The 12051-nt window shown below is 49.7% G+C and overlaps 1 protein-coding gene across 5 annotated transcripts in view; it reads left to right on the top strand.

Annotated features, from left to right (window-relative positions):
- PATJ (PATJ crumbs cell polarity complex component) overlaps positions 1 to 12051 on the top strand; it is a 193764-nt gene that overhangs the window by 46524 nt on the left and 135189 nt on the right. For all 5 annotated transcript variants that reach the window (XM_040408093.1, XM_040408092.1, XM_040408091.1 and 2 more), the window contains exon 12: positions 3733 to 3867. In XM_040408093.1, coding sequence (XP_040264027.1) covers positions 3733 to 3867 — 135 coding nt within the window. The remainder of the gene's footprint in view (positions 1 to 3732; positions 3868 to 12051) is intronic.

Genomic DNA, 12051 nt, shown 5'->3' with positions numbered 1-12051 from the left:
TTTTTTCAAACGATAAGCCTGCTCCCAGAGAGAGCCGTCTCAGTAGCGCCACCTACTGGAAGAGGCTCCCTATGGGTCAGTGGTTGACTTTGTAAGCCTTGGAAGATGCCCATAGCCAAGCCTTATATATCTATCTGCATTGCCATTGATGGAGAGTCAGTACCTCAACTAAACTAAGAGCCTGAAAATGTAAAAAAAAAATAATAAAAAATAAACCTCAAAAATCTAATGGTTAAAGGGGTTGTCCGAGTTATAAAAAAAAAAAATCTGATGGGAAACAATATATATCTAAGCTAAGCAAGTTTTAGGCAAAACAATCTATATTTCCTCATTTCCCTGGTTCTCTTCTGGCCCTTTGTTTACCTGCAATAACAACAATCTCTGCCCCTCCACCCGCTCTGCAAAGGGAGAGAATTTAAGTCCTGCCCTGAGTGACATGTCTGCCTGCTGGGATACTCAGCAGCATGTTGTATGTGTAGGACTACAAGTCCCAGCTGTACAATGACACTGCTGATGCACACAGGATCTTCCGCCTACCTGTTCTTGTGCATTGCTCTGCAGAACTCCTCTGTCCGTTCCTGTGTCCAGCATTTGTCTCCTCACTGCCTGCAGCTACTCGGTAAAGCCTTCAGCCCTGAGTCTGTGCAGTTGAAGGGGTTAATGTTTTCCCTCAAGAATCCAGGGAGAGAGCAATAAGCAGCAGCCTGCAGTACAGGGGGGCGTGGCCAGCACAGTGACGTCTCCTGTACAGACTCCTATCTGCTCTCTCAGGATTGTGCAGGAAACCTCATCAGAGCAGGGAGAGAAGGTGACATCACAGGTCATGTGACCCTCAGTAAAAGCAGCAACTGGAGACAAAGTAAGTGAATTGTAAAGTCCTTACATTTGCCTAGTTAGAAACATACAAAGAACAAAAAAATTGCTTTGTCAACCCCTTTAACTCTTAAAAAAATGAATACCTTATTTTTTGCCCCATAAGACGCATTCCCCCCCCCTTCCCCCAAAGTGGGGGGGAAATGCCCCTGCGTCTTATGGGGCGAATGCTGCCATTTTACATCGCAGACTGCAATGTATCAGCTGGAGGGAGGAGGGGCCGGTATCCTGCAAATGCTGCGGGGCCGGTGCGGTCACTGTACTCTGTCCCCGCCGCTCACTCACTGCTTTATTGCCTAAACCTTTTATAATAACTTTAATTGAAGTTCCGATCCCCAGCCCCATCTGTACTACTTACTAAATGTCCTGTAGCAGGCAGAGCAGGGAGGGCGGGCGGCCGTAACTCACTGATGTCACGTGCCTGCGCCGCCTACTTCATTCATAAAGTAGGCGGCGCAGGCACGTGACGTCAGTGAGTTGCAGCCGCCCGCCCTCCCTCCTCTGCCTGCTACAGGACATTTAGTAAGTAGTACAGATGGGGCTGGGGATTGGAACTTCAATTAAAGTTATTATTATAAAATGTTTAGGCAATAAAGCAGTGAGTGAGCGGCGGGGCCGGAGTACAGTGACCGCACCGGCCCCGCCGCATTTGCATGACACCGGCCCCTCCCACAGGTTTAGCTCTGGCGTATTAGGGCATCTGTTGATGCCACTATTATGGGGTGGGAGATATGTGGATGGCACTGTTATGGGGTGGGGGATCTGTGGGTGACACATATAAAGCAGTGCCATCCACAGATCCCCCCCCCCATAACAGTGCCATCCACAGATCCCCCCCCATAACAGTGCCATCCACAGATCCCTCCCCCCATAACAGTGCCATCCACAGATCCCTCCCCCCATAACAGTGCCATCCACAGATCCCTCCCCCCATAACAGTGCCATCCACAGATCCCTCCCCCCATAACAGTGCCATCCACAGATCCCTCCCCCCATAACAGTGCCATCCACAGATCCCTCCCCCCATAACAGTGCCATCCACAGATCCCTCCCCCCATAACAGTGCCATCCACAGATCCCCCCCCCCATAACAGTGCCATCCACAGATCCCTCCCCCCATAACAGTGCCATCCACAGATCCCTCCCCCATAACAGTGCCATCCACAGATCCCTCCCCCCATAACAGTGCCATCCACAGATCCCCCCCCCCCCCATAACAGTGCCATCCACAGATCCCCCCCATAACAGTGCCATCCACAGATCCCCCATAGTAGTGTCATCCACAGACCACCATTAGTTCAAAACCCACCAAAAGCACACCTTTTGGTTAAATTTTTTTTTTTTATTATTTTCCTCCTCAAAAACCTAGGTGAGTATTATGGGCCTGTGCGTCTTATAGGGCGAAAAATACGGTAAATAAGTTATAGCTAACAAACTATAATGCATGCCAAAAATGTCCTGAAGACTCAAATGCCCTGGACCTGAACCAGTAAAAGGGGTTTTCTATGAATGTAATAATCAATGTACTGTACAATGAAAAACGTATCATTTAGTGTAGAGGCGTTTATAAGTCGCAAACTTTGTGTTTGCAACTTTTGTATAAATAGTCACAAGTTAAGTAATTTATTTATTATTTTTACGCCGTCCACGCCATTTTTCCCAAAGCGGACATGATGAGGGCAGGAAGGGGGCATCGCCAACTACCCTGACAAATGTATCTTCATTAATGCTTGTTTTCTGGCACCAATGACGCCAGAGATCTAAGGCAGCTCACAGCTGCTGTAGATTTCTGTTTAAGTTCACGGACTGCCGCAGGACGCACCTAATTTATAACGAGGCCTGAACCTCGTCATAAATTAGGCGCATCCTCCAGCAGAGCAGAGGATATCAAGGCTGGCACAGAAAGCGCTGAGCTTAATAAATCTGCTCCTTAGTTTCAATTCCTCACTATTTTAAATCTTCAGTACCTGTTTGCTGTCAGTGAATAAGATGAGTCTCGTCTACATTCAGCGGCAGGAAACCTGTCCAGAGCTAGTCCTGCTGTCAGCTGAGAAGTGGACACAACTGTATCCAGTCCGCACAATGCTCTGTGACTGCAGACTGATACATTGTAGCAAACCAGCAGAGAGATTTGTGCAAAGCTCACAGAGCAGACTGGATACAGTTGTATGACAGGTAGTTTGCTACAATGTATCATTCTGAAGTCACTTCATTGTCTAGACTGGACACAATTGTATCCACTTCTCAGCAGAGAGCAGGACTAGCAGTGGACGGGATTCCTTCCTCTGAATAGACAGGACTGTTCTCATTCACTGACAGCAAGCAAATATCTAGAAAATGGTGAGAAATTGAAACAAAGTCTATTACAAAGTTGCAGAGCTTTTCATTCACCAGCGATGAAGAAGATTTATTAAAATCTGCATTTAAGAATTTCTTCCAACTAAACTCCGACAGGGACCCCCGCTGCTTTCACGGGTGGCAATTGGGCAAAGCTGTACAAACGAGAAGCTTTGTCCCCCGTTCTGCTTCGTGCTGGGAGGGAAGCGGAGCACATCGCTCTCGGGTCCTGAGCCCCTCCGTTCACCAGAGGTTCACTTGTTAGTTTTTGACACGCTTCTGTGAGAAGTGCAGACGTTGCGCCCCCCTGTTGTGCCCAACAGCCGTGCTGCAGACAGCTTTCCCGAGCGCTCCTAGCTGGGCGCCAGGCGATGTGTTCTGCTAATCATCCTTACCTGTGAGTGCGCAGAGAACCAACATTTGTCGTGTTTGCGGCTTTGGCGCTGTCAATGCCATCCTTCCTGTGACTGCAGACGTTCTCTCTTCTACAAGCCTAATAACCGCCTCTCTCTGTGTGTGTAGATGTGCCAGCCGCCTCTCCGCCTCCGTTACCTGCCCTTCCGCCAAGGGGTCAGATAAGCGAGGTCCCCGAAGGTCTCCAGTACAAGGCAGAGAGCCAGGAGCAAGAGGATAACTGCAGAAATGAACTGAAAACTGGTAAAAGAAAGAAAAAAGAAGGATGTTTTATTAGATTTTATGATGACTCAGACTTTCCAACTGTCCGTTGTGCCACGAAATGTGGAGTTTTCGCAGATATACCTCAAAGGGGGGCGTTCCATTTAGGTCTGTGGGTGTTCAGACTGATTCGGGCACAAATGGGGATTAATTGCCGGGTGGTACCGTATGTGATAATTTAGTGTAATGGCATAGCGCGTCCTGCGTAGCAACGGCCCAATGCAAACCGCCGCTGCTGAGGGACGCCCACCATTCCTAGGGGAGGCCGATTGTGACACTCGCAATTGGGAAAAATTGGGATGCGTGCGATTTCACGTTTCATGGAGGGAACAAGTAACTGTACAGAGCTGTCCTATAGAATTAAGCTGCAATACCAGGTACAGCCACCATACCATGCGTGGCGCTGTGCTTGGTATACAAAGAAAAGACAGCAGCTGTCACTGGGGCGCCATGGCCCCTTCAACGGACCCCCACAAAGCTGATATTGATGACCTATCCTAAGAATAGGTCATCAGTATTTCAGCCCTGGAAGACCCCTTTACATTTAGACAGATCTGACGGAATGGATTTCGATTTGCTTGTACTTTATAGACCAATATTTTGCATGAAAATGTTGGCCCGCTTTGGCACTAAAACTTGGATTCAAGTTGATGATTTTTAGGGAGTACTTCGTTTTTTGTTTTTTTTTATACCTAGAATGGCGGCTGTTTTATCTCCTACATGGGATGACCCAGCTTTCCGGACTCCAGAACGGCCAGTCTTTCTAGTTCTAGAAGGATATGGGTGTCCGTGATTTGTCATACTGTATACAAGACGATGTGCCCCCCGGCAGCCCAGTGCGCCATTTTCCGCATGGCGGCCCCCGTCAGTGTTTATTATCTGTTAGCATGTATTTCCGTTCAGATAAGGTGCACAGATGGGATGTGTCTCTGTTAATGAGGATCCTCCGCGCTCCCCGATCCTCGTTACAGACTGGAGACTTCTGTAATCTTTTTATTTCTGAAGTTGTTTTTTTTTTTGTTTTTTTTCTTCTCCCAAGTTAAATGTTTCTTATTAGGAACCTTAGACCTGCGCTGAGCTGGCGGCCGGGGTCAGACGCAGGACAAGGCAGTCACTCTGTGCCGTAAAGACTTGTCAGATCGTCTCAGCCCAGGCAGTATTACCGCCATGTAGGGCTCAGGATGGCGGGGTAGCTGCGGTCACAGAAGACTGCTCAGGAGTGCCGCTTATCACAGGTGTCCTGTTACCTCCCGCTCCTAATTAAACCACATCAGACTCTGAACCGGCCAAAGGTAGAAATAATGGGGGTCATTTATTAAAGCCGGCATTTCTTCTTAGTTTCTTTCACGCCGCCATTGCTGGCAAAGAATGTGCATAATGTGTACCAGAGCGCGTGCCTCGTCGGTGGATCCTTGGTAGTCCTTGCACCTACCTGAAAATCTAGGACTGCCCCTGGCTGGCGTAGTTTTTGGGCAACTTTTGCCCCAATTTTCTGCCATAAATTTGCTAGGGTCAGATTCCCCCGCCATTCCTTCAACACTAATTTGTGTCAAATAGTGAGTGCAGCTCTGGAGTATAATACAGGATGTAACTCAGGATCAGTACAGGATAAGTAATGTATATACACAGTGACTGCACCAGCAGAATAGTGAGTGCAGCTCTGGAGTATAATACAGGATGTAACTCAGGATCAGTACAGGATAACTAATGTATGTACACAGTGACTGCACCAGCAGAATAGTGAGTGCAGCTCTGGAGTATAATACAGGATGTAACTCAGGATCAGTACAGGATAAGTAATGTGTGTACACAGTGACTGCACCAGCAGAACAGTGAGTGCAGCTCTGGAATATAATACAGGATGTAACTCAGGATCAGTACAGGATAAGTAATGTATGTACACAGTGACTGCACCAGCAGAATAGTGAGTGCAGCTCTGGAGTATAATACAGGATGTAACTAAATGATTTTCCTATTTCATGACGTAAAGTCATAGTTTTATTAAAGACACGGAGGCGAGTATTGCTTACTCCTTCTTTACTTCCACCAATAGCAGCAAAGGAGAAATTAACATAATCAAAACAACAATGGATCCTCCCCTAACAGATCCTATAATAAGCAGTGTCCTCTTTATATCTTCCTCTTTCTTTGAATCCACGACACCAACCGTCAAACCATCCCCGAAAACGAACCGAACTGGAACTGGCTCCGACCCCGACCATTCTTGTCCCTCCAACTGAAGAACTCAAGCCAACATGGCTAACATCACAGGAAACCTGAAACAACTTGGAATTCCATCTGCCAAGGAGTTTTCAACCTGAAACAGAATAAATAATATAGCCAGTGTAAACACATGGGTACAAATACGCAATCTCGACCCTATAACGGTCGTACATTAAAAAGGTCGCTGAAATAGAACCATAACAAACCTCAACGGTAAAATATCATAAATAACAACAGATACAGCGTAATAGTCAATAATAATACCATAACAGTAATAATAATAGGGGGGGCAGGAGAAACCTAGGGCGGGCAATACTCGCCTCCGTGTCTTTAATAAAACTATGACTTTACGTCATGAAATAGGAAAATCATTTAGTTTTACAGCAAGACACGGAGGCTTCGTATTGCAAGTTCAAAGCTGCTCAATAATAGATGAAAACACATGAGGGGGCGGACGGAAATAAAACTCTGTGAACGTCGTGGCCCTAGACCAGTCAGCCAGACGCAGAATGTCCTCCAAACGAGCCCCCGAAACTGCCAGGGCAGTAGCAGCCGCGCCCCTGGCCGAGTGAGCGGTAAAGACCGTCGTATCAATCCCAGAAAGGGACATGACCCACTTCATCCAACGCGCCAAAGTGGGACTGGTCACCGGGCCAAAGGGATGACGAATAGAGAGGAAAAGCTGCGGAATGTCCGCAGACCGGTGAGAACGAGTGCGTAACTCATATTCCCGTAGACAAGCTACAGGACAGAGCGCCGGAGAAGACGGAAAACTGGGATAGGACACAGACCGAATATTGGTCTTGGTACGCCGCGTGATGTTAAAAGTAACACCCTCGGGAGTAAAGGATCTGGCATCATGATCCAGAGCCCTGACATCAGAGACCCTTTTACAGGAAATCAGGCAAAAGAGGGTCAGCAACTTGGCTGACAGTTGACGAAGGGAAAGAGCCGCGTTGTCGGGCCAGGAAGAGAGGAAAGACAGGACCAGGGAAACATCCCACGTAGTGGTGAAACGTGGACGAGGAGGCCGAGCCAAGCGTGAGCCACGTAAAAGTCGAGACACCAAAGGGTGTTGACCGGCAGGAACGCCATCAAATCCCTGATGAGTCGAGGAAATCGCAGAACGGAACAAATTGATGGTCCGATAAGCTTTCCCTGCTTCAAAAAGAGATGTCAGGAATTGCAATAAATGGGTTACAGATGCCGAAACGGGATCCAGGTCCCGTTCCATGCACCAGCTAACCCAAGATCCCCAAGCTGCCCGGTAAGATTTTCGGGTGCCGGGCGCCCAAGCGTTGTCCAGGAGGCGTCTAGTTGCCTCCGAAATTCCCTCGACCTCTCCTGGAGTCCTGAGATTCGGCACACTAGAAGTTGAAGGGATCCCTCGACCAGCAGGGGATGTGGAGCACCCAGAGGGTCCTGGAGGAGATCCGTCCGCGTCGGGAGTAGGAGAGGTACATCGACCAGGAGTTCTAGGAGGATCGGGTACCAGGCTTGAGATCCCCAAAAGGGAATCACCACCACCAGTTCCGCCACCTGACGCCGAGTCTGTAGCAACATCCTCGGAATCATGGCAAACGGTGGAAACGCGTAATGTAGGGCTGAGGACCAGTCCTGTAGAAACGCATCCACCGCTTCTGCTTCCGGGTCCGGCCGCCAGCTGAAGAACCTGGGCAGGTGAGTATTGAGCCAGGAGGCAAAAAGGTCTATGGAGCAAGGACCCCAGATGTCCGAGATTGTGGAGAACATTTCCGGATTCAGCCTCCAGTCGCTGCCGTCCGTGAAGCATCGGGAACTCCGATCCGCTTTGTAGTTGTGAAGACCCGGCAGGTACTCCGCTTGAATCATGATGTCCCTGGACAGACAGTAGGACCAGAACTCCTTCGCCAGTCGGGCTAAGGTGGCCGATTGAGTGCCGCCTAGGTGATTGACGTATCGAACCGCCGACACATTGTCCATGCGTAGACGGATGCATGCATGAGCTATGCCCTTGGTGAAACTCCTGATGGCAAACGAACCCGCTAGAAGTTCCAGAGCGTTGATGTGAAGATGGGTCTCGGACTCCGACCATCGACCCCCAGTGGAGATACCCTCGCAGTGGGCACCCCAGCCTTGGAGACTCGCGTCCGACTCTACCGTGAATTCCGGTTGGAATCCGAAGATTGCTCTGCCGTTCCAGGCTTCCAAATTGCTCAACCACCAACGAAGTTCCTCCTGAGCTTCCTGATCCAGAATCACCGCGTCTGCAAACGAGGCCCCGGCACGGAGGTGGGCGATCTTCAGGCGCTGTAAAGCCCGATAATGGAGCGGAGCGGGAAAGACTGCCTGGATAGAGGAGGCTAGTAGTCCAATGATGCGAGCCAGGTGGCGTAGGGATAGGGAGGGAGTTGAGAGAGCATGTCTCAACTCCTTGCGTATCGTCCGCAATTTCTCTGCAGGAAGACTGAGAGATTCCGCGACAGAGTCCACCGTGAAGCCCAGAAACTCCATACGTCGAGTCGGTGTGAGGCAGGATTTCTCGAGATTGAGTAGAAAACCCAGACCCGTCAGAAGATCCGAGGTCCACTGGAGATGTTGTAGCAGAGACGACTGACATTGGTGCATAATGAGGATGTCGTCCAGGTATATGACAAGACGAGCCCCACGGCTCCGCAGCCAGGCCATGACTGGGCGCAGTAACTTGGTGAAGCACCAAGGCGCTGAGGAAAGACCGAACGGTAGGCAAGTGAAGCGCCACACTTCGCCCTTCCACAGGAAGCGCAGAAGATCCCTGGAGGAGGAGGCAATCGGGACCGTCAGATAGGCATCTTTGAGATCCAGCTTCACCATCTAGTCCCCCGGAATCAGCAAGTCCCGAAGGAGGTGAATCCCCTCCATCTTGAAGTGGCGGTAGCGCACCACCGAGTTCAGTGCCCGGAGATTTATGACCGGACGAAATTGTCCCCCTTTTTTCTGAACTAGAAAAATGTGGCTGAGAACGCCCCTTTGGGTAGGAGGGGCCCTTTCTATCGCATCCTTGTGCAAGAGGGAAAAAAGTTCTACGTCCACTAGCTCCCTGTCTGGTAGTGCCAGGGGAGGGGGAGAAGGGACGAGATCTGGCGAACTCGTAAGTTCTATGTGGAACCCCTGCACAGTGTTCAGCACCCATGGATCTGATGTGATGCTGGACCAAACGTGGGAACATAGACGGAGTCTGCCCCCTACACAAGGAGTGAAAGAAGTCCCCACTGGGGAAAGACTTACCGAAAGATTTTCTGTAGTTCGGATTTCCTCTAACCGACCTGGAACGCCATTGGCCGCCTCTGGCTGGCAAGAACGAGGGAGGGTTCCTTTGGTCCTGGAAAGGAGGTCTCTGGTTGTAGGCGCCTCTGCCCGAGCTGCGGGCTTGATAACTGGAGCGGCCGGACAGGCGGCCCCTACTACTGCCGGCCCTAGTGGAGACCCATCCCTGAAATACCCTTTTCATGGAGGACTGGGCCTTGTCCAATGCGGTGAATGCTCCAACGTACCTGCTGAGGTCCTTAATGAAGGAATCCCCGAACAGTTGACCCTGAGCATCCTTCCCTGTCTCAGTGAGTGCCAGGTTGGCCAATTTAGGGTCAATTTTAAACAGAATGGCTTTACGCCTTTCAATGGACAGGGAGGAGTTGGTGCTGCCCGCAATGCAAATGGCTCTTTGTATCCAGCCAGTAAGCTCCTCCGGATCAATCGGAGAGCCGTCCACTCTGGCCGATTCGGCCATTTCAAAGATTTTGGCGAGGGGGCCAAAAATGTTGAGGAGCTTGTCCTGACAACTCTTTATAGCGGAATCCAGCCCTTTACGGGGATTCCAGCCGGTTTTTGCCAAAAACTGCGTCATCTTTTGATCCACAGATGGCGTTTCACAGACCTTGTTGGGGATCAATGGTCTAGGGCATTCTGCACGGAGCTTGCTGCGCGCCTCTTTGCTGAGAGGACGACGCACCCAATGCTCCAGGTAGTCGCTCACATGAGCTACCGGCATCCACTCCGCCGACCTAGGGTGGTGGAGGGCATCAGGGTCAAATAGTGGGTTGCCAGAAGGATCCACCAGGGTAGATGCCGTGTTAGGGGCAGAGGTGGATGCGCCCACAGACCCAGATGTGGAAGGCCTAGGGCCTGAGGTGCTTGGAAACTCAGGTTCCATATCTAACACTCCATCAGAGTGGTCACTTGCCTCCGCATAAGCCTCCATGTCCGATTCATTATCAGAATCAATGTCATCAGTTTGTGCTCTAGCACATTTCCACGTTCGCGCCCTTTCTGCCTGGCGCGGTAAGGCTCTTTTGCGCGATCTAAGCGCGCTATCATGGGTGGCTTGTATCACACCAGTCAATGTCTCCTGGGCAGGAGGTTCAATGGTAGGCTGCGGGGTAGTGGGTGTAGGCATTAGATTAGAGGGGCCAGGAGCATGGGCAGATAAGGCCTGAGATATGGTCTGAGAGATCATTGAGGACATGGAGCCCATGGCCTCTATAATGGCACTAGACACTGAGCGTTGTAGCTCCAGGGCCTGTGCACTCATGTCTGGCAGGCTGGGGTCCCATGTGGGTGGGGGGGGATTAGGCCCAGCGGGAGAGCGGTCTGAGGACATGATCTCGTTTATTTTTTTTTTTTTTTGAGTTAAAATCTAAATGCAGGGTAACTATGGGGGTACCTATTCTAATGGTGCTTAATTTTTTGGCAGACAACTAACCTAAGCAGGGGTTAATCACCCCAAGCGCCGCAGTGAAGTAGGAGCCGATGCGTAGCCGAAGTAGAGCAGGAAGGCACTGGTGAGCGCTCCGAAATCCCGCGAGAGGGCGGGCGGGAGCTCCCAAGATGGCCGCCGAGATCTCGCGAGATCTCTGAGCCGCGGAAGCTACAGAAATATGCCGCCGAGAACCTATGCCGCCGGAGACCAGCGGGGAGGAATCGGAGCGGCGACAAAGGTAGAGGGAGAGGAGGGGGGTCAAGGCAACACACCCCAAAAGGAAAGGATACAGGGGGAAAACCGCCGATGAAACAAAGCAGAGGGGAAAGAGAGGGAGGGGGGGACGGCCCCCAGATGAAGGCCGCAATAGGTGTATGGGAATACAGTAATACTGTGATAAAATCTCCACAAATGAAGGGAAAGAGGGGAGACCCTGTTACAGGCAGAACAGTATATATAAATCTACTAGGCAAGTAATAAAATACCATGCAAAGACATAATTGCTTCCCAATCCAAAATCACATAATCGCACATATAGATCACTTAGCTTTGGTGGAGCAGCAAAGAAAGAGGAAGATATAAAGAGGACACTGCTTATTATAGGATCTGTTAGGGGAGGATCCATTGTTGTTTTGATTATGTTAATTTCTCCTTTGCTGCTATTGGTGGAAGTAAAGAAGGAGTAAGCAATACGAAGCCTCCGTGTCTTGCTGTAAAACTCAGGATCATTACAGGATAAGTAATGTATGTACACAGTGACTGCACCAGCAGAATAGTGAGTGCAGCTCTGGAGTATAATACAGGATAGAACTCAGGATCAGTACAGGATAAGTAATGTATGTACACAGTGACTGCACCAGCAGAATAGTGAGTGCAGCTCTGGAGTATAATACAGGATGTAACTCAGGATCAGTACAGGATAACTAATGTATGTACACAGTGACTGCACCAGCAGGATAGTGAGTGCAGCTCTGGAGTATAATACAGGATGTAACTCAGGATCAGTACAGGATAAGTAATGTCATGTATGTACACAGTGACTGCACCAGCAGAATAGTGAGTGCAGCTCTGGAGTATAATACAGGATGTAACTCAGGATCAGTACAGGATAAGTAATGTATGTACACAGTGACTGCACCAGCAGAATAGTGAGTGCAGCTCTGGAGTATAATACAGGATGTAACTCAGGATCAGTACAGGATAACTAATGTATGTACACAGTGACTGCA

Source organism: Bufo bufo, chromosome 9, assembly GCF_905171765.1.
Source record: "Bufo bufo chromosome 9, aBufBuf1.1, whole genome shotgun sequence".
Taxonomy (NCBI): Eukaryota; Metazoa; Chordata; class Amphibia; order Anura; family Bufonidae; genus Bufo; species Bufo bufo.
Note: the sequence above shows the minus strand (reverse complement) of the source record. Positions and strands in the feature narration are given on the sequence as shown.